Here is a 21,875-nt window from a genome sequence, read left to right as displayed (position 1 = left end):
CAAACATCTTGTTGAAAACCCACATAAGGCAAATTCTATGTTTCATTGATTGCCTGTATGTTATATTCCATCAAAAAGATGTACACTACATTTATCACCATATATAGGCTTCAACCAAGGACCTCTGTTTGCCAATATGGCTATTGGGCAATGAGGGATCTCAATTTTTCCAACGGTCGTGACACAGGCTTGTACTTTTATTGAATCACTCGAAAGACTCAAAACTTTCAATTCAAAGGGAAGGGTGTTTGATAAAGGAATAATAATATTTTCTATCAAATACTTGGGGTTTTAACCTACAGCACTAGATCAAAGAGCTAGCATCATACAGAATGAATTTTCTTGACGGTTTTTATTGTTGACATGATGGCATTGTTTGCATTTACTTATTTAGGGCTCAATGAATATTATATTCATGCCAACTATATGGATGCTGATTGTCCAGGAAGAAAGACGAATGCATTTGACTCATTGATATTGATGGATTTGCTCCACCACAGAAAATAAAATACCCATTTACCCATAGATGTTTTATTCCAAAATAAGTCAAAATTTGCTTGTAGTTACGGTAAAAAATCGAGTTAAAAAGTTTCAGGATTAACTTTTTTTATCATTATTATATTCTATATTCTTGTATAGTTATAAATCATTTCATGTACATTATAATATAGATATCTTAAAATAAATGGTTTTGCAATACATCTTGAGATAGAGAACAACAAAAAGTATTCTCTAAGAGCAGACATCATAGATATCATTATGTACAAGTTCACTAAATATATTCAAAACAAACACGTTATAAAAACGAACGACGTGTCAAGCTCTACATGAAAAAAATCATCTTGTTTATAGCATAACTTATATAAAGATTTCAAGTTTAGTCATAAAAATCTTCTGGTGTGTCAATTTTCATTTTTGCATTCAAATAATCATTTGCGCTGTAAAGCATCGAATTTAAGTTGAACAACGCCAGAGTATCCTTAACAATTGTTGGCCGTATCTCGTTATAGTAACACGACATTGGCAGAATATGGTTTAGTGGAAGACACAGAAATCTCCGGGCTCCTTCGCAAACATTCTCCACACTTTTGGACCAAAAGACATCCTCTAATTTTTCCTGTCCTACACGGTCAATCATGTTGATTAATGCCATTTGTGGAACATCTATAATAAGTCAAAGTACATAAAAAGGAGCATTCGATTTAAAAACAAATTAGTAATATTTGTTATCAAATATGTAATATATGTAGACCGTATGCTCAAGTCTACAGAAATCACCAATACTGCCCAAACAAACAAAACTATGAATAACTACAGTTAAGTATAGTTAACTATAATTAACTATTAATAATTATAACATTGACACTATGAAAACTTAGGTTTACTATAGCGATCACTTTGACACTTTGATTGATTGATTGTATATTGTTTAACGTCCCTCTCAAGATTTTTCCACTCATATGGAGACGTCACCGTATGCCGGTGAAGGGCTTCAAATTTTCACCTTTACTGGGCACTCAGGGCCATTGAGCAGTGAGGATCTTTATAGAGCCAATGCCTGCCGCTGACACGGGGCCTCAGTTTTTAAGGTCTCATCCAATAGACCCTCAAGTTTCACTTCAAAGTGCCGAGCGCATGGCGAAGGAACAGTTGCTACCAATTTTAACGACTAGGTCAGTCGCGGCAGAGATACGAACTCACGACCTCCCGATCACGGAGCGAGCGCTCTACCGACTGAGCTACCGTGAACGGTTTGACACTTTGAAAAACTTTGGCAAAAAATTGGACACTTTGAAAAACAATTTTCGAAAACTTTGACACTTAAAAAAAATTTGGCGAAAACTTCGACACTTTGATAAACTTTGGCGAAAACTTCGACATTTTGATAAACTTTGGCGAAAATTTTGTTTTATTATAGTGATCACTTTGACATTTTGAAAAACTATGACACCATAATCTTTGTCGAAAACTTTGACATTTTAATAAATTTTAGCGAAAACATATACAGTGCTCCCCCGTCTTAATTCCCCCCGTTATAATGCCACCCCCGCCTACCGCCAAAAAAAAGTCAAGTCCCGATTTCCTCGCTATATAAAACCCCGTTTTACCGCCATCCCCCGCCTATCGCCATCCGCCAACGTATTTCACGTACAAATCTGTCCATTACCGTTATAATCACCCCCGATAAATACCGCCAATTATATCTTCAGGGAGAGAATTTCAATGAAAAGTCTTAAGCAATTATCCGCCATCAATCTTCCAGGTATAAAAATTTGGAGTAGATAATAAGTTACATACATATTTATTTGAGTTAAAATCTTTTTGAAGTCTGAATATGGCTAACTCGCCGAAATCAAGGCGCGTTATCTTGGAATTGAAACATAAAATGGAAATCACTAAATATAACGAAAAAAATCTTCAGTAAGAAATTTCTAATTATTTTATAGAACTATGAAAAATTTATGTAAAAAGAGGTCTGTATGTGATATTCTTCAGCTCCGCGTGTTCCTACATACGTAGAGGCCAGACAGGGACTTGAATGTTTGTTACGGCATTTAGAATCATAAGAATCACCAACTAAATCTGAAATAAACTTTTTACTGCAATTAGCTATTAAAATAAAACCATCAGAACAATCAACAATTGTTTTTCAAAAAACAGTGATTTTCTGACAGGCATACGTAAGCTTTTATATTTGTTTATTTGATATAAAGGCATTAAAATCTAGAAATATATGTAGTATATTGATCATAAATTTGTTTCATTTATTTGTGCACGTCACTTCTCTCCCCCCGATATAACGCCACCCCCGTTATAATGCCAAAATAACCAAGGTACAAATGTTGGCGTTATAACGGGGGATCACTGTAGTTAACTATAGTTTTTTTCTGTTAAGGTGAACCCCGTGTTGCTTGGTATCAAATATATACTGTACATGTAGCTGACCCCGTGCGAATTCGTAGCGCACCAATAGTTAACCCCTGGAATGCTCAAAGCAAAATGTAAATGCAAAAAAAAAAAACAAATTAAACCTCACAACCTTAAATCGCTTTAATTCGACTTATATGTTGTGCTAAAAATAATATTTATATGGAACCCTTTATACATGTGTATGTTAAGATTATCTCGTTTGCGCATTAAGATACTTAAAAATAAAATAAACTTAAGTGTTTTGCCTAGGTCACTTTTAAGCCGACGATCTGGAGACAAAATGTTTTTGGTCTTGTCGGCTAAAAGAACATGATCGGCGGACACGAGTATCGGGCAACACGGAGCAGTCACATTTTGCATTAAATTTTTTTTGTGTAATGCATCCTTAATGAGTTAAATATTCATAAGTCGGCCAATCGTTGCCCGATCATCGAGCTCTGAGTAACAGTTTAATTTTAACCTTCTGCCGAAATTTTGGAAACCCTTATTGTCGACCGACGCGGTCGACTGACTTAATAAACTGACCGCTGATAGTCGGACCAAATGATGGGCAATGGATAACTTCGATTGAAGAAATCGGCCACCGACGCAGAAAAAATTATAACTTGGACCGATACCAAATTGGTCGGCCGACAACAAAAGAGGTCATAATTGAGCAAAACAACGGGCCGATGAACTGCCGACAAACAACCCAAAGAATATAACTTTTGCTTCAAAACCGTCGGCTGTTGGTCGTTTTTAGCTCACCTGAGCCGAAGGCTCAAGTGAGCTTTTCTGATCAAAATCTGTCCGTTGTCTGTCGTTGTTGTCGTTGGCGTTGTCGTTGTCGTCGTAAACTTTTCACATTTTCATCTTCTTCTCAAGAACCACTGGGCCAATTTCAATTAAACTTGGCACAAAGTATCCTTAGGTAAAGGGGATTCAAGTTTGTTCAAATGAAGGGTAAAGCCTTTTTCCAAGGGGAGATAATTATGAATTAGTGAAAAATAAATGACATTTTCCAAAAATCTTCTTCTCAAGAACCACTGGGCCAGGAAAGATGAAACTCATGTGGAAGCATCCTCAGGCAGTGTAGATTCAAGTTTGTTCAAATCATGACCCCCGGGGTAGGATGGGGCCACAATGGCCGATTAAAGTTTTACATAGGAGTATATTGGGAAAATCTTTAAAAAATTTTTTCTCAAGAACCACTGGGCCTGGAAAGATAAAACTCATGTGAAATCATCCTCAGATAGTGTAGATCCACGTTTGTTCAAATCATGACCCACGGGGGTAGGGCGGGGCCACAATTACCGATCAAATGTTCCATAGGAGTATATAGGAAAAATCTTTAAAAATCTTCTTTTCAAGAACCACTGGGCCAGGAAAGATGAAACTCATGTGGAAGCATACTCAATTCGTGTAGATTCACATTTATTCAAATCATGATCCCCGAGGGTAGGATGGGGCCACAATGGCTGATCAAAGTTTTACATAGGAGTATATAGGGAAAATCTTTTAGAATCTTCTTCTCAATACCCATTGGACTTGAAAAGATGAAACTCATGTGAAATAATCCTCAGGTTGTGTAGATTATTATTTATTCAAATCATGACCCCCGGGGGTAGAGTGGGGCCACAATGGCCGATCAAAGTTTTATATAGGAGCATGTAGGGAAAATCTTTAAAAATCTTCTTCTCAAGAACCACTGAGCCTGGAAAGATGAAACTCATGTGAAATTATCCTCAGGTAGTGTAGATTCACGTTTGTTCAAATCATGACCCCTTGCGGTAGGCAAGAGAAACAGAATGGCTGATCAAAGTTCCATGTAGGACTAGATAGGGAATTCTTTTAAAATCTTGTTCTCAAGTACTTCAAAGCCATGATTTATAAGATTTATGTGGAATCATCCTCAGGTAGTGTAGATTCTAGTTTGTTCACATCATAACCTCCAGGGATAGGGTTGACCACAATGGGTGGAAATAGCAAAGCCATGATTAGTAATACTAGTATTTTTATCGAAGCATTTTCGGGTAGTGTAGAATTAAATTTGTTCAAATCATAACCCCCAAGGGTAAGGTGGGGCCACAATATGGTGGATCAAAGTTTTACATAGAAAAATAAAGGGCAAAAATCCCAAGAACAGAAAAGCTATGTTTAGTCATATTGACATTTAAGCATCCTCATGTATTGAAGATTAAAGTTTATTCAAATCATAGCCCTATGGGGTAGGGAGGAAAACAAGGGGGAATCAAATTCAAATTATTATAAAGTTATATATAGGAAGAAAATGTAAAAAAAAATCTTTTTATCAAGAACAGCAAAGTCATAAGCTATATTAATATGAAAGCAACCTCAAGTAGTGTTAAAATTCAAGCCCCCTCCCATTCCCTTCTGATTTGTGCTTTTTCCTAGCCGATTTTCTCAGGTGAGCGATGTGGCCCCTGGGTCTCTTGTTAGAAATGTAACTGGAGTTTAAGTCACATTTCCCGCCCGATGGCCGCATCAGAGCTTCACACATTCGATCTTTTATCCTTGTCGACAGATCAACATACCATTTCGATTGGTCGACGCGCTGATTGGTTAATCGATAATCCTGATTGTCAGCTCCGTAAAGGAATACCGAACGTGTGTTTGCTTTCTGGAACCGCTACTTAATTTGGGGTTTGCTCTCTGGGTCCGCTTCGGGTTCGCTCTGGGTCCGCTACGGGTTCGCTCGGAGTCTGCCCTAGCGGACCCAGAGACCGAACCCGTGTTCCGCTCCGGGTTCGCTTTCTGGTAGGTTGTGTCCGGTCGGTACTATAGATGTCCGGTTAGCAACCACACAAATTTAATGAAAAAACACGCATCGGTTTCTCATCGAATACTCATTCGCTGGATAATGTGACTGATACTTTAGTCTTGTAGTTATAAATTTTTAAAATGAGGATAATATAAACATGGAAATGTTAAATTACAAACAATTTTTTATCTTTCTCAAGACCTTTTTGAGAAAAAAAATTTAATAATTTATACATTATGCAGTTGAGATAAACACCTGACAATAATCTTTTAGGAATCATTTATAATACTCACTGATTTTACACAGATCTGATCGCATTTTGTCAAACTGCTGTTTAACACTTTCATCAGTCAAGGCTTCAGATGGATTATCTGCTTTTGCCACGTATACAAGGCAATGGATTGCATCATTTAGTCCAGGTTTAGATCGGTAGAATGGATCCTTTTCTTTGATGGTCTCGTATGTATTAAACTAAAAGCAGTGGAACAAAGCAAATTTAATTCTACTGACTGTTGACGCTTTCATAAGTCAATAGAATACTATATACAAGTAAATAGACAGGCGCGTAGCAAGGCGAACGTTTGTACGCAAAAAAAGTTCACATCATTTTAGGGAAAAAAGAAGAGAGGGAGAGGCTGACGAAATGTTATGCTCTTAAATCATTTTGCAATAATTAAATACTTTTAGAAACAATTTAATAAACAATGAATAATAACTGATAATTAACAGAATCAGTTTTAGGGGAAAATATGATAGTAGACATCTCTATTTCTGAAATCATTAGATTTTCCTTTAATCTGGTTTATGTATTGCTGATTTTTTTCTAAGTGCATTACATTCTTATATACATGTACCAATGCAACGGATTAATTTATCATAAGTATTTTGTCTCTTCAAAAGTCTAACATTGTTTTAAGTGGGCTCTTCATATTACATGAACAACGATACAATAGATTGGGCATATTCTTTCTCATTTTAGAGTGGTTGTGCATCTTTTGTACAAAAACAAAACAGACCTCAAAACATGGTTGCATAACAAGTTTAAAAGTGTTAGAAAAATGCGATCAAGAGGGTCGAATATACTCATTGAAATTCAATAGTTGACGGAGGCATCGCCCTCTGGATCCTCTCCGGACCCATTTGGGAAATTAGGCCCCCAAAGCCCCTGCCTACTTTTGCGTCTACTTTAAAAGTAGCCTGGCTATGCCACTGTTCACAAAACCTACATCTGCTCCAGGGTAAAATCAATTCAGTTTCTTTAACAGCTAAGCTATTTCTGAAATCATTAGATTTTCCTTGAATCTGGTTTACGTATTTTCTAAGTGCATTACATTCTTATATACATGTACCAATCAAACGGATTAATTTATCATCAGTATTTTGTCTTTTTAAAAGTCAAAAATTGTTTTAAGTGGGTTCTTTACGAAAGCCCAGAAGGCTCATTCGAGATTCAAGTTTCGAAATACGAGATTCAAAATTCGAAATTCGAAATTCGAGTTTCGAGATTCAAGATCCAGATTAACAAATCAAAAGACTCATTCGAGATTCGAGGTTCGAAAAAAAATTGTAAGAAAAATACGATCAGAAGGGTCGAATATGCTCATCGAAATTCAATAGCTGTCGGGGGCATCGCCCTCTGGATCCTTACCAAGGCTAAACCACCTACCTATTTGGGACATTAGGCCCCCCAAACCCCATGCCTACCCTTGCGTCTACATCAAAAGTAGCCTGGCTACGTCATTGATAGAAAACCGTGTGTTTTTATACTTTCCTTATCCAATGCGCGGAAATGATTATCATTTGCAAGGCTTGCTCATTGACTATACGCAATTTCGACGTGTTGGATAAAGAAAAAGTCTAATAACACAATAGATGTTCCATTCATCTCATACATTTTTTTGTGTTTTAGCAAATTTTTAAATTCAGTATATCCGGATAGGGCCATACAGTTCCCTATCTCACGATCGAGCTTTGTCTTGAAGGTCGACGTCGTGATAATGCAATGTCACGATAACGATGAAGCGAAGTTATGATGATGATGGAGCTTCAGTGTTGATTGAAATCGATGATGCGTAAATTGACGTTGACTGAAATAATATACGGGGTTGTCCCAAAAAGTTGTAGACAATGTTTATAATTTTTTAACCGCTCAATAAATGCTTACCAAATTTTGCATAGACATGATATATTCAATGTTCTTTAAAATTGTGATTTTTTAACAAAATATCTTTTATATTAATAATATTAGGACGATAGTATGAAGACCGATAAGGCCTGTCGGTGCACGAACAAAATTCGGAATAATTTATGCATATAACTATTACATTTGTTTTGATTTCTTTAGTAATATGTAATTCATTGAACTCAAATCTAAATCACCGAAACCAGAATCAAAGTCTTAATAATATGTCAAAATTTCATATATATTCCTTTAGAAACAGACGATTGGTGACATGATTTTCATAGTATCATTGGTATTGAGTTTGATGAAAATGACGTCGTCAAACCCCTAACCGTCGCAAGGAGATGTACTATATTGTGTTGGATATGGTTTATATACATCAGAGACTGCATGGAAAAAAGAGAACAGAAGTTACATTACACACCAGATTTTAATAAAGAATTTATTTTTAAATGGCACTATATTCAATGAGAGTTTTTCCTTTATAGCAAAAATAGTCAAGGCATGTAATAAGTAGAGTACTGTTTGTTAAACGCAAACAATAAGTAACAATCTTGATCGTGAACCACGTCAAACAATGTGTATTCTCTGCTGCCTGCAATGTAAGGCGATCTTTCGACTAAATTTCGACTGAAATTTGAATCTGGTAACAACAAAAAAATTAAAAATAAAAACAAAAGGACAGCAGTGAATTTAAATAAGTCCCTTTGTCAAGAGTGATTTATCACTTAAAAAAGATATTGAATGTAAATTAACGCGAGTGAAGCAGACAAAGAGAAATTACGCTATAAGAGACGTAATTTACGCTTGCTTTCGTGCGCCGGTGTACACATATTTAAGGTCTTCCGTCTTCACGGAAGACCTTCTAGTGATTCTACTGTTAATTGTTATTTTTTTTTTCCCCAAAATTTTGTGCACGCGATTTCTCGAAAACTATTCAGTAGTTTTCTGTGAAAATTTCAGGAATTATGCGTCATTATATGAAGTTGTGGCATGGATAGAAAAATTTGGAATACTCACCTTTGGTTCCAAGTTATTGACACTTTTCTGATTTTAAAATACAATTTTGTCCCCCTTTTTTCGAAAATGGTTTAAGATATTAACTGGAGACTTGTAAGAGATTATAGATGATGACTTTTAGATATGACGAATCACCTTTTCGTGTGTCGTCGGTACTTCCGGTTGCTACCGGAAGCGAAATTAAAAAGTCCGTATTTTCTAACTTTTTTGTTTTTCGATATTTTTCATTGATTTTTAGAATTTTAATAGAGACCCTTCTTATAATGCTTACTATATAATTTGTTTGAATATTGATAAATCCAAACTCTAGAAATCAACATTCAAAAATCTGAAGTAGGTCCAAAATGGCGGCTGTCTCTGTCAACTCCGACATTTCGCAATAGGGGTTTACGGAGGCAGCAGAGCGTTTGCTTGAACGAAAGTAAAATAAGGATAAAGGAATACTAGGATTGTCACGTCGTTGTAACGTTGCAAACGTGTGTCAAACTATTTTTTAATCCATGGTGGTCTCAAACGTCTTCTATAATTGGTTTTGGCTGGTTCTCAAAGTAGAAAAAGAAAAGACTAAATGTGCAAATGAAATACGATACCTAGTATCTTTTACATTTTGCGGAAAAACAGATTTTAAACCATAGTTATAAGTAATAGTTTTTAAGAAACATATATAGTAAGTATTAAACGTAACCACCGTTTTCCTAATGCACACTTGAATTAAACAAATACAAAAGACAGAAATAAGAAAACCATACTTAAAAAGATATTTCTAAACCTCGAATCTTAAGCTATAAGAGCGTTCTTTTTTTAATTTCATGAAGCTATCACACCTATATAATAGAAAATTCCAAAGAAAAGGCTCAAGATTAACTCGTGGCGTTTGGCGCTAAATTTTGAATAGTGACCCACCCTTCATAATTTTAAGAGAGAAGCACTGTTTCCATAATATATTCAAGTAGATTTAGAGTAGAGGTCCTGATAGCATAATATTAAGTGCTTTGGAATTTCCTGCTGGCGACTTGAGTTCAATTCCCCTTGTGTGCAAATCTTTTTCTTTTCATTTTTAGCTCGATTTTACGTTTTCTTTCCAGAATCGGACGGAAGACCTCTCGTTGCTCGCAACGAGTTTCATATCTAGTCTTTTTTTTATTTTTACATAATATTCCTATTAGATGTGATATCATCATGAAACTTGAAATGCATAATCATAAAATGTTACTTTTTGCCATGACAAAGAACGAAAATTAATTGAGCAAAGAGAAACTTAACCGTTTTCCCTGTCAACGACTTTTTGGGACAATTTTTGTATGCTCTGCGTTTGACAGACTGCTAAACTTCAGTTTATTACCTGTCAGAATTCTGACTGAACGTTGCACTATGTTGCAAGGAATGAGGTATCAATTATACCTTACTCTGAATTTTTTATGTACATGTATGGCTACAGTAAACAGATCTATGAAAATTTACAAATTCTACAGTTTAAAAATACATTTTTAAAAGTAAAAAGACTTCTCTATATAACTGAGCCATATAAATTTTATCAATCAGCAACATCGCTTATAATTAGAAAATTTTCTATTAGAACAATTCCGTTATAGCAGTAGGCTCTATTAAGAAATAAAGAAACATATATTGATGAGAGACAATTTCTTTTAAACGATCATTCATGGTCCTTTGTATTTGTTTAAAAAGATAAGAAATTTTGCAAACTGAAGTGAAGGGTTCTGTCATAATTGGAAGTGCTCGTAATTTAACATACCCATGTTTGCATGGATTAAGCTTAGTTTTTACCATTTGGAAGTATCAACAACTCGTACGAGTATGATATGAATATATAAAATACATTTTTTTAATCATGGAACATTTATGATTTAAAGTAAAAATCATCGTAGATACATACACAGCATGATTTTTCATTAGAAATCGGAAGAACATACCGTGTAACCGGGTTTTATATGTCCTTGAACCACTTTCTGAATGTCGTCTGTCGGAATTCCAGTTGATTTGTGTAGACCACGGCAATCGTATATTCGAATAGGTAAGGTAGAACCAGTGCTGTGTGATTTCAATGGCTGTGTTTGTAACTGTTAGAATATTTTTGTAACAAATTAATATTGATTTTTTTAGCCTCATTCAAGTTTATTCCGTCAATATCTGATATCAATTGAGTTATGTGCAATGTGTCTCACTATAATATTAAAGCTGCATAATTATTTAAATCTTTGTTTTAAAATGTACTGATTTCTTGAAAATAAAAAAAATCATCAATTGTAATACAGGAAAATATCAAGTCAATTTCACTCATGTGCCAATATTTGAATAAATCATTGAATTAAGGTACTAGATCAAGGTAACTGTCTTTATCAATTTAATTTCTTTCACATAAATATAATAATCTTTCGTAGAAATATTTAACATAGCATTTCAAAATGCAAGTGCTTTACAGCACAATTCTGACACCCGAAAACAATGTCTCTTCTATGTACATGAAGCTACATTAATGAAATAACCTGAAGGAGACCAATAAGGTTTAAATAAACAATACATGTACAGTATAAGTACTTCCTCCGAAAAAGACAAGAATTGTCAAATGTGTTTAAACATATAATACTGAAACTCAAAAGAAAGGCAACACCCTAATTTGGGGGGCTGAATTATATAAACGGGTTATAACTAAAAAAGTTAGGACATCATTAACTAACTGCCAAATCAGTTATTTAAGGGTTAAATGATTTTCATCATTATCCGAAATTGATTTTAGCTCTTTTAACGAAAATCAAAAATAAGCATTTTAATTAAATGTTTGACAATATTTTGGGTTTTCAAGGCTTTTTAGCCATTAATCACAAGTATTGTACTCAATTTTCGAGAGAAAAAGCCTTCTTTCTTTTCCGGACATGATGCCTTTATTTCCTCAAATTGACTGAAAGCACTCATTTTTATTGCTAATGCTAGAAATACATAAAATAAAGAAAAGGAGAGTGGTAGATGCAAACATACACTACATAAGGACTTTTCGGGCTCATTTGTTTCAAAAGCATAATTGACAGTTTCTTGACCGGAAGTCCAAGGGATACTGCACTATGCCACATTAGAGAAAATTTGACCCCAGTATCTGAAAAAATAGGCATTTAAAAATGCCCAGGAATTTTTCTTTTGCTCAGATTAAGACATTGATAAACCTAATGCATGGTAAAAATCGAGCTGCATTTGTTGTACATGGCGGACTTTTAAATATGAAGCTTGGTTTTGTCATTTCATATTATAAGAGGATCTCAACCTGTTTTCACAAATAATGAGTTTAAGATGATAATACTGGAAGATTTGTCACTTTTCTTCAAGCAATCCGTTTAACTTGATATGTTTATCAATATCTGCTAACGAACAATCTGACCAAAGTTCGAATGCAAATTCATACTGTGGTCAAATAAAGGAAATATAAAGTTTGGATAAAGTATCTCTAGACGCTGAAAATTTACGTTTTTGAGAAGTCAAAGATTTATATAACCTTTACTGACACAAGCATAAATCGGTCTCAGCTTGTATGGGAAAAAAAACCGGGGTAAATCCCTGTTCATCCGTGATTAGACCTGGATAATTAAATATTTCAAAGCACTTAAGATGTAAATTTTACCCATATATAAGCAAGCATTTTCAGTCATCAAAAGAGTAATATCTGAATTGAAAGACATGTTTGAAGAAATACTTTTTTCACAAAATAGTATACCTTAGATGTAACACTGCTGTCTGAACTTTCAAGTACAGAAAGTGGTTCAAGTATTCTTTTTTCGTTCGCTATGGCCGTAGAAATGGTATTAAAGAAAGACGATTTTCCAGATGCAGCTTGTCCCAGTAGGAGGATGTTAAAATAACCTATGCCCTCTGGTGGTTTCTTTTCAATGACTTCCTGCATCAATTTCTCCTTGAACTTATAAAAATTTATACAAAGAAATGTTTTTACCTGTTATAATTAGTAAAGAGCAATATTTGATAGGTTATCAAATGGCCTTTAAAATAGATATCCTAATCTTACATTATATATTGATGTACTTTGCACAGCTATACATGTGACCTGTATTGGTCATTTTCAATTTGATAAAAATGCTGTTAATTTAGAAAAATGACATCATTATATTCACGATTTCCAGCAATTTTTGCATATTTTGTATAAAATAATTTTAAGCAATTTTTTCCCCAGAAAATATTGAGCTCAGACTAAAACAAATTTAATATTTTAACCAAAGATGTCTCTATCCAATACTAATTGGTAACAGGAAAATTATATTTGTTCTACACTGTGCTCTATGTTTCCCATAAGAAAAAAAACATCAAGAAAAAGGCAAATTTTTTGATTGTTGTGATTGGATGGCAAAAATAGCATTTCTCATATCAAGTACAGACATTAAGTGCTTATAAATGTAAAAAAAAAAAAAAAAAAAGAAAATATTTTTAATCTCTTCTACAAAATAAAAATCTATTAAACTTATATGAATATCATTCTAAAAAGAAAATTCTTAGGGGGCTAAAATTGGCTCTTATCATGTATAATTCTTATTTCAAAAAAGTTTATTTGTTAGGTTTTTTATGGTAAATATTTTCTTCCAGTACAGCATACCATCTAATTCCATCATACATTTAGTACTTAATTTGTGTTTATTTAAACACAAAATATATCATTCTATTTCAAGGATATACTGATCAGTGATTTTTTCATTAGAATATTTTTTTTAACATTTGTAATCTGATCTTTTATCCATTAAATTTAAATGAATGTATGTTTTAAACATGTTTATATCCTAAAAGATTGAATTAATGTATATTATCTGTGAATAATTTGAGATAATTTTCACTCATATAGAGATGTCATCATACACATAGGGTGATGGGTTTCAAATTTTAAACTTTGGTCGGCACTCAGGGTCCTTGAGCAGTGTCTTTTCTATATCGCCTGTCGTGACAAGTGAGTTTTATGGATACAATCCAAATACCGTATAAAGGAAGTGAGATGAGATTTCGCTCAGTAAAGAAATATGCAACTGAATTTGTTGATACAACTGAGTTATATTTTCCTTATTTAAAGGAGTAACATTTTAATGATTTATCAACAAAACAACATATAATGCTATTGTTTAAAAAAGCAAATTAATTAAAGAATATAAGTGTGGAAAAGTTGATACAAAAGATATCAATTATATGTATATATGGAACTGCTTCATGTAGTTTCCAATATCTCCTGACCTCTCTGGAAAAATCATCACCATCTTCGTTTAGTTTTCGAAATGGTTTAGGCAACAAACCTGTTTGTAAAAGATTAAATTAGACTAATCAGTTCTTAAAGTTCAAGATTTAGGTATTGAAGTCATCGTTAGCAGACTTTTCATATCAACTGAGTTACTCAGGTGCATATTTTATTATTATTTATTCATTAAATTACGATTAACTAAACAAGTGCAGTTATCAAAAGTTATCAAATGGCTTTCCTATATGCTATTACGATACGTTAATTACATCTTGACGATAATAAATTTGTTAATGTAGGTCGACGAGTTAATATCATTCCACATCTTCAGTAAGTTCGAAAGTAATTTGAATCTTTTTTTTTAAACAATATGCACTAGTTAAGCAAAAACAAAAAAAGCGTGGTTACATTAGTTATGCTTGGGTTAACAAAACCCATGGCTCAAATGTTTTGATTGATGACACATGTAGCGTTGGCTATTAACCCATCTTTTTTAATACATACAGGCTATTATCTGCTGATTTTAATTAAAATAACGCATTTATTAAAGTAATTTTTTGACAAGAACTATGTCCATGTACAATTGTACTGCACGTAAATACTTATCGTGTTTATTCTCAAATTTCCAAATAAAATATGGAGATTTTTGAAAAATTATTCACTGTTTCTTGAATTTGCGAACTTATTAACACCGTTAATAGAGCGAGTATCAACACAGCGAGTTATTTTCCCCTTATGTATTAGATGGTCCATTTTTTTCACAGAGATGCATAAGAAAAACCTTCAAAAAATCCTCTTCTGCAGACCACTGCGACAAGGAAAAGGAAACTCTGTGAAATAACTAATTTTCGTAAGGGCTTCATTTTCGTGGTTTTCAAGGTACATGTATGAAGAGACCAACGAATTTATGCCCACCACGAAATGCAAATTTTCACATCTATTAATCAATTCTTCAACCATGAAATCAAATACCCCTGAACTAATATATTTTCCTTAAACCACGAAAATTAGACCCTTTGAAAAATTGTGATTTTACAGCAAGTGGAAATATCGGCAGACGCAGCACTGTTAAGGCCTAATATAAAGAAATCAATAGAATATAAACTTGCAAAAAAAGGAACTTTTTAAAACTGAGTTAATTTTTATAAAGCCGTTTTATACATGACAAATGCTTATTGAAATAATATAGTATACCCCACTCCGCACTGAATTAAGTTAGGTCCCATCAATGGACAGTCACGTGATAAATGCATAGTATGTATACGGCATATAGGTCATAAAAAAATTTCAATATCGCAAGGGCATATACTAGTTAAAATTAAACATTTAAGTTTCGAATTGTTTCTGCATACTTTGTAGTTTCTAGAAAGTACTGCTGCTTTATATAATTTTCGCATTTATAAGTTAAAATTTTAAGTAAATATGCTTATATCGAAATGTATTTGACTTTAACTATATATTTTTTGTCCTTATTAAGTCACACTCTCAATTTAAAAAAGCAACAGCACTTTTCAAGTTAAGGAACATATCCTGTATTTATATTCCAAATTGGCTAACATAGATTTATTAAGTGTATGCCTTTGCAAAAAGGCGATTTAATAAGCCACCTCGATGTTAAACATGCCAAACCTGCACACATAAACACGGTAAAATTAATTAAATATATTCTCTTGCTGATCATTGAATAATCGTACTAAACAAATGTCTTACATTGATATAAATAGCTAAAATCTGTATTTAATATTCTGTTCAATAATAATATACATTTTCACTGCAACTATTTTTAATGCATTGATAAGTTTTTATGTTGTTTATTATGCTAATACAGTTAAAAATTGAAAAGTATTTGATTTTCTTGTGATATGAGGGATACAAAATGTACCAATTTTGTGTGACGTGACAGTAAAAATTTCCCGTATAAATTAGGCCCCGCCCCTTTTTCAAGCCTTAACAGTGCTGCGAATAGTGTAAATTCAAGTTTATTCAAATCAAGAGCCCGGGTGTAAAATGGGTCAGCAAAAAAAATTTTGTTGTCTGGTCTGAGTAAAAGTATACCTTGAGGTCTTTCCATCCTCCCAGTTGTAATGGTTCAAAGTACAAAAACTGCATTTTATATAGTTTAAATTTTCAAATTATTCCCAAAAATATAAAGGTCGCCCTATAATCTAAGATGGCAGCAATAAATAATCAGAAGTAGACCTACATGTATATGTCAACATAAAAAATCGCACATTTGTTACATGTATGAACATTATGTAAATTCTTGTTCAAATGCATAATTCTGATGAGGCAGAGTTTTCTTATTTCTACTTTAGGGATTCTTTCGATAATTAATATTTACTGTTATATTTATTGTTTTAACGTTAAAAAATCGAATGTTTACCATTCAAATTTCTTAGTTGGCCCTCTCAAAAGATGTCAATTAATACTATAAGACTCTACGGAAATCAGTTGGAAAAACGAGAAATTATCACATTTTTAACATATTTTTGTGTTTCTGCCCTAAATATTTCTTTTTCATTTTAGTAAATAAAAGTTATTGTAAAGACCACCAAATCGTCAAATTTCAAAAAAGTTCACCATCTTGTTTGGTCTAGGAAATAACTATTTAATAATTTTTCAAAGATCAATCTCTCAAAAATTGATATACATGTATAATGATATAAATACATATAAGTGCATATGAATTATCGGAGCACATCATTTTTTCGGTTAAAAAAATAGAAATGTTTATGTTGCTAGCATATGCATGTTTCTTATGATATTGTGTCTTTAGTTTTAAGTATCATATAATATCCATGGACGTTTTGAACACATAAGCGAATTATGCTTCATTCTTAAGGTTTCGTCAAAGGTCAACATGTCCAAAAATTTATTTTTACAATAGCCCCAAAACTATGTAAGGTATAAAGTTAAAACTTTTACAGTTTATAAATTTGTAATTGATTAACAGATTAACAATGAAGGGCAAGTTGGACTTGGATAGCTTCTGGAAAGTTGTTTTCTCTGTTTATTTTGTCCAAATGTTAAGACTTGAAAGTGAAAGTACACTGCAAATGGCGGATTCTATAGGGATCTTGTCTTTGTACATGTCATGCTTTCAATAACAGCCTTTCAGAGACTATTCACGTCCAACTTGCCCTTTAATGATAAACATATATTATTTCTACAATATTGGTTTTAACAAAAAGGACAGAATTAAGCAGGTGCATTTTTCTTTAAATATGCACATTTTCTGTGGCAATTTTTCTAAAAAAAAATATCTTTTTAAAAATATTTGCTATCAAGTGATACTTTCTATCTATTAATCAGAGATACATTTAAAAACTGTAAACGTTTTGACTCTATACCACACATAGTTTTTGAGCAATTGTAAAAATAATTTTGTAGACATGTTGACCTTTGACGAAACCTTAAACATTATACATTGTTTACACATTCAGAAAATTGTAACGCCGGGCAATTTCAGGGTTTAATCGTTAATTGTTGTCGTAAAATTTCATTTTCAGACCATTAGGAGTTACAGATACTGTTAACTTTGTATCAAAATAAAAATATTCAGGTGTTTTGTCCCACATATGATACTTTTACTCAGATGAAATTAAAAAGCTGCAAAAAGTCATGCACATCATTAGACTCTGTCTTGTTACATGTAAATACTGAATACTCATAAGGTACTTTTGAATTGGAACTATTTTTCATAAGAAGTACAATACAGAAAATGCCTAAATGAAGATAACTGAAAGGAGTTATTACCATTGTGAACATTTTCTTAAAGACTGAATAATTGATTAAACAAATAAAATCTGCATTTTTAAATTCTTGTAATAAACAATACAATAAACAATATGTATCAATACATCTATTGAAAATTCTTTCAAAAGATATTGTTCTATTAGGTATGAATTTAAAATTATACCAGATTTTGCAAAAAAAAAACCTGTGTCATTATATAAAAATATTCTAAGGACTGTTGTATAATACTTAAGTGACTGTTCAGGCCACTTAAAAAAAAGAATGGAATAATCTTTCATTGTGCAGATTTTATTTTCATAAGGCGAACTATATTATGATAAAACTACAAGTATAAACTAGAAATCACCAGGAATTCACATTTTGCATATTCATGCAGTATTCATGTTAGCTGCAGAAGTGTAGCTCTCCGAAAAAAATACATATTGATAGACCGGAGAGCTACAGTGCCACCCATTGAAAAAATTATATATTTATTGCGTTTCTAACATATTCTTTCACTGTTTCCACACCAAACATTCTTTATAATTGTTTTTAATAGCCCTCTTGGCCCTGAAATTGAAATAATCGAACATTTTGCCTATTTATACTGCCATTTTGGTTTGCAAGATAATTCGGTCTAAAGCGCTTCGTACAGATGTAAACAACAAGTGTGATTTATAGAGGAGTATGGACTTTATTGAAATCTAGTTTTTGTTTGTTTGTTTTTTTTTTTTTTTTGCAATTGAGGTAAGAATTTGGAAGAATTAATCAAGAATCGAGCACACTTTTTTGTGCGCAATAAATATACAGTTTTTTTTCAATGGGTGGCACTGTAGATCTCCAGTCTATCAATATGTATTTTTTCGGAGAGCTACAGTTCTGCAGCTATATTCATTTTCGGAAAAAAATCCAAATTAATGTCCTACCGTCAGTGCCATCTTTAGCTGAAAATTTAAAAAAAAATACAAAACATAATATGTGTTTATTTAATTACATGTATATAACATAATTAATATAAAACTAATTGATATCTTCATAAAATTAATATATGAATTATGAAAAATCAAGTTTTTGGAACAGAGAAATATCAAATGAATATATCAATGAGAAAAATCATGATTCGTAAGACATGAATAGTCCTTTTAACTGTACTGTAGAATATTGATATATTCAATGATTTGATTCAATAGTTCGTCTATTTTCTGTATTTTTATTCATTTTTGAATGAAAGTGGTTTAAAATTACGGATTAAAATGTAAACACAAGTTATATTTTCATAATAAAACTATTTTAAAATCATTATTTAAATTTTTGCACCTGTCATAGAAAAAAATGTTTGAAAATACAATAAGATATATAATGGTCTACATCATTTTAATTTCTAAAATTCACTGAGAAAAAAACGCAATGAATGTCAAATAAAAAGAAATTGATATCATAATTACTAGGAATGTCAAGGAATATTCGAGTTCTCGACTAGTACTATTGGTCGATCATACCGACTAACCACGACACGTGTTTCCTGTTTATTCTTTAAATATTTCTACTAAATAGTAATTTCTAATACAAGATCATTACTTTTCATTCTTCAAATTAATTATTAACAGGTCAATGCTCTGATGAATAAAACATAGGGTATTGCTAACTGTTCAAAGGAAATGTCTCTCTGATATTAATATCTTGCAGTCATTGAAGGAATGTACTGATTGTTAGCAAAACATTCAATAATTAAAATTTATGGCAAGATCTTTATCTTTTTAAATGATATGCTTTATCTGTTAACCAGTCAGGAGTCAATGACATCACACGTTCAAATTTCTTCAGGTAATCTATCGATAACGGAAATTTACTGTACAATTGCGCTATTAACAGTAAGCACGTATGCGAGATTTTTATACTCTGCATTCAAATAAAATGTTCAGTAAATGATTAAATTCAATATCAAATTTGAATCATTCTTGCGGTGTTTTTCTTCTGAATACCTCTGATGGGTTTTTTGGATATATTACGACCAACTGCGATCTGATAACCATGTTCTATTAACACAGATCATGCCAGGGTGATCATGCAACGATTCTGATACCCTTTGGCCATATGTTGAATAAAAATATATGAAAAGTAGCCAAATTTATCTGCAAAATACAAAGTCATACAAACATAGTGGAGGTATGCCTTTCCTAACAAAATTTTTTAAAGGTTTGCACGTCAATTTTTAATTCCAAAATGGAATTCACACAAGACATATTAAAAGGAATGTTTTCGTCTTTCATAAACTTAAAGCGTGACAAACAACACAAAATGTAGTAAGGGAATGGGGTGGATATTCAGAGCTTTATTCATTAATTTCAACACAAATCGCTGCATGCAATAATTTAAAGAATCGCTGTATATCTTGGTCAAAAGTTTGAATTTTTTCTAGCAGTACTCGTTGAACATTTAAATTCTTCATTTGTTAACGAAAGTAGGGATTAATTGGCATAAGGAAATTTTTATCATTATATTAATTTCGATTTCCATTGAAACTGTTACAGTATAAAACCAAGACCGTTTTTCATGGCATTCAGACTTGAATGAAATTTTGATAGACCATGGCTTACTTAATGCATGAGAATATAGTTAATTAAATAACGTGCTTGAATTACACCACAGTCGCCAATATCTGTGAATGCGTATTTTAATATATTTATATATAGTTAGTTTCAATTATTTCAAACTCACATAACTAACATTCGTTGAACCTATCTATACATTATGCCTTATTCTTATGCAATTGTTTTGTAAAACACGTTTTGATATACTAATGCACTGATGTTTAAAGCAGTAAAACGAGAATTAACGAGAGAGAAAGCATTTTATTGTGACGTCATAATAGAGCGACGCAAAAACACAATGTCCCGTGAGGTATTTCATGTAACAAAATAACACGTAAACCACAAACAAAATCCATGGGTTGCATTAGAAAGGGAATAACTGTCTTCTTATTTGGTATTTTCGACCGTTACTGCTGATTTAACTGTCGTAAACATCCTTTTTACCGGCTCCGCTTACTCGTCGCCGGTAAAACACAGTTTGCGACCGTTAAATCAGCATTAACGGTCACAAATACCAAATTAGAAGATGGTTATTCCCTAATTGCATGAAACAAGAAAACAAGATTATGACGTAATGTAGTACAACGTGACGTCATAACAGGTGTACATGTGTACTAAGATGATAACACATAGCCTAAAGAGGTGATGAAATATTGGAAATGGATAAAATACTGTCGTTTTTATGCAACAGTCAGCATTTTAATAACAATAGTGTTGTGTTTTGCGATCACTATGCCGAAATAGTAGTCAGGGTTTGATACGTAGTGCACACGCCTCCGGCTCGTGCATCATGTGTCAAACCCTGACTAGGCATACTGAATACAAAACACAACACTATATTATATATAAATAGTAGCAGTATATTTGTTAATGTTTGATGAGGTCATCCTTTTTTCCGAATGCAATGCCACTTGCAATTAAGCAGAAAAGACGAGATTCCGTAAGTAATGTTTTCGTTGTGTATGCATGTAACGGTTTTTTTTTATTGAAACAAGACGCCTATAGACATAAAAAGGTCACCTGAGTATCATTTAAAAACTTTCCAACAATTGAATTTGGTTTGTGTTTTTAACCACAGATCATAAAATACACAATTTTGGAAAAGGCACCCATGCCCATTAAAGATGTTTGATTAATACCCAGAAGCAGATTTCAAAGCAAATGATTCTTTTTTATTATAAATTATATAAATAGATACTTCGATATATACATGCACTTAGATTATTCGCAAAATACCAAGGAGCAGAGGAGAATATTTGAAAGAATTCATGAATTTTACTGTATAATCATTAAAGCCCCACACTTACACCAGAACCCTTACCCTGGGGGCCATTAAACCCATAATTTTGGAATGCCCAAGAGAACATAAGGATGTCATGCATTTCCATTACTCGACGTAACACCAAAACGTTTGACCCAGTG

At 32.6% G+C, this 21,875-nt stretch overlaps 1 protein-coding gene across 1 annotated transcript; it reads right to left on the bottom strand.

Moving 5' to 3' along the window:
- Positions 1 to 645: 645 nt before the first annotated feature.
- LOC134234949 (interferon-induced protein 44-like) lies at positions 646 to 14,181 on the bottom strand. The gene is made up of 5 exons (XM_062717029.1): positions 14,127 to 14,181; positions 12,616 to 12,816; positions 10,826 to 10,972; positions 5,986 to 6,163; positions 646 to 1,164 (listed from the first exon to the last, which is right to left on the bottom strand). Exons 2-5 carry the CDS (start codon positions 12,799 to 12,801, stop codon positions 878 to 880), a joined length of 798 nt encoding a protein of 265 aa, XP_062573013.1. The 5' UTR covers positions 12,802 to 12,816; positions 14,127 to 14,181; the 3' UTR covers positions 646 to 877.
- Positions 14,182 to 21,875: the final 7,694 nt, after the last annotated feature.

This window comes from Saccostrea cucullata, unplaced genomic scaffold, assembly GCF_032062105.1.
Source record: "Saccostrea cucullata isolate Sc308-1 unplaced genomic scaffold, CSIRO_AGI_Scuc_v1 ctg1891, whole genome shotgun sequence".
In the NCBI taxonomy this organism is placed as follows: domain Eukaryota; kingdom Metazoa; phylum Mollusca; class Bivalvia; order Ostreida; family Ostreidae; genus Saccostrea; species Saccostrea cuccullata.
This window is presented reverse-complemented; position numbering and strand designations above follow the sequence as displayed.

Excerpts from the sequence above, each read along its gene's own strand:
- LOC134234949 (XM_062717029.1), bottom strand. The coding sequence starts at position 12,801 with ATGCAGGAAGTCATTGAAAAGAAACCACCAGAGGGCATAGGTTATTTT. Across the intron at positions 10,973-12,615 it reads ACAGCAGTGTTACATCTAAG|TTACAAACACAGCCATTGAA; the intron begins GTATACTATTTT and ends ATATTCTAACAG. Across the intron at positions 6,164-10,825 it reads ATATAAAACCCGGTTACACG|TTTAATACATACGAGACCAT; the intron begins GTATGTTCTTCC and ends CACTGCTTTTAG.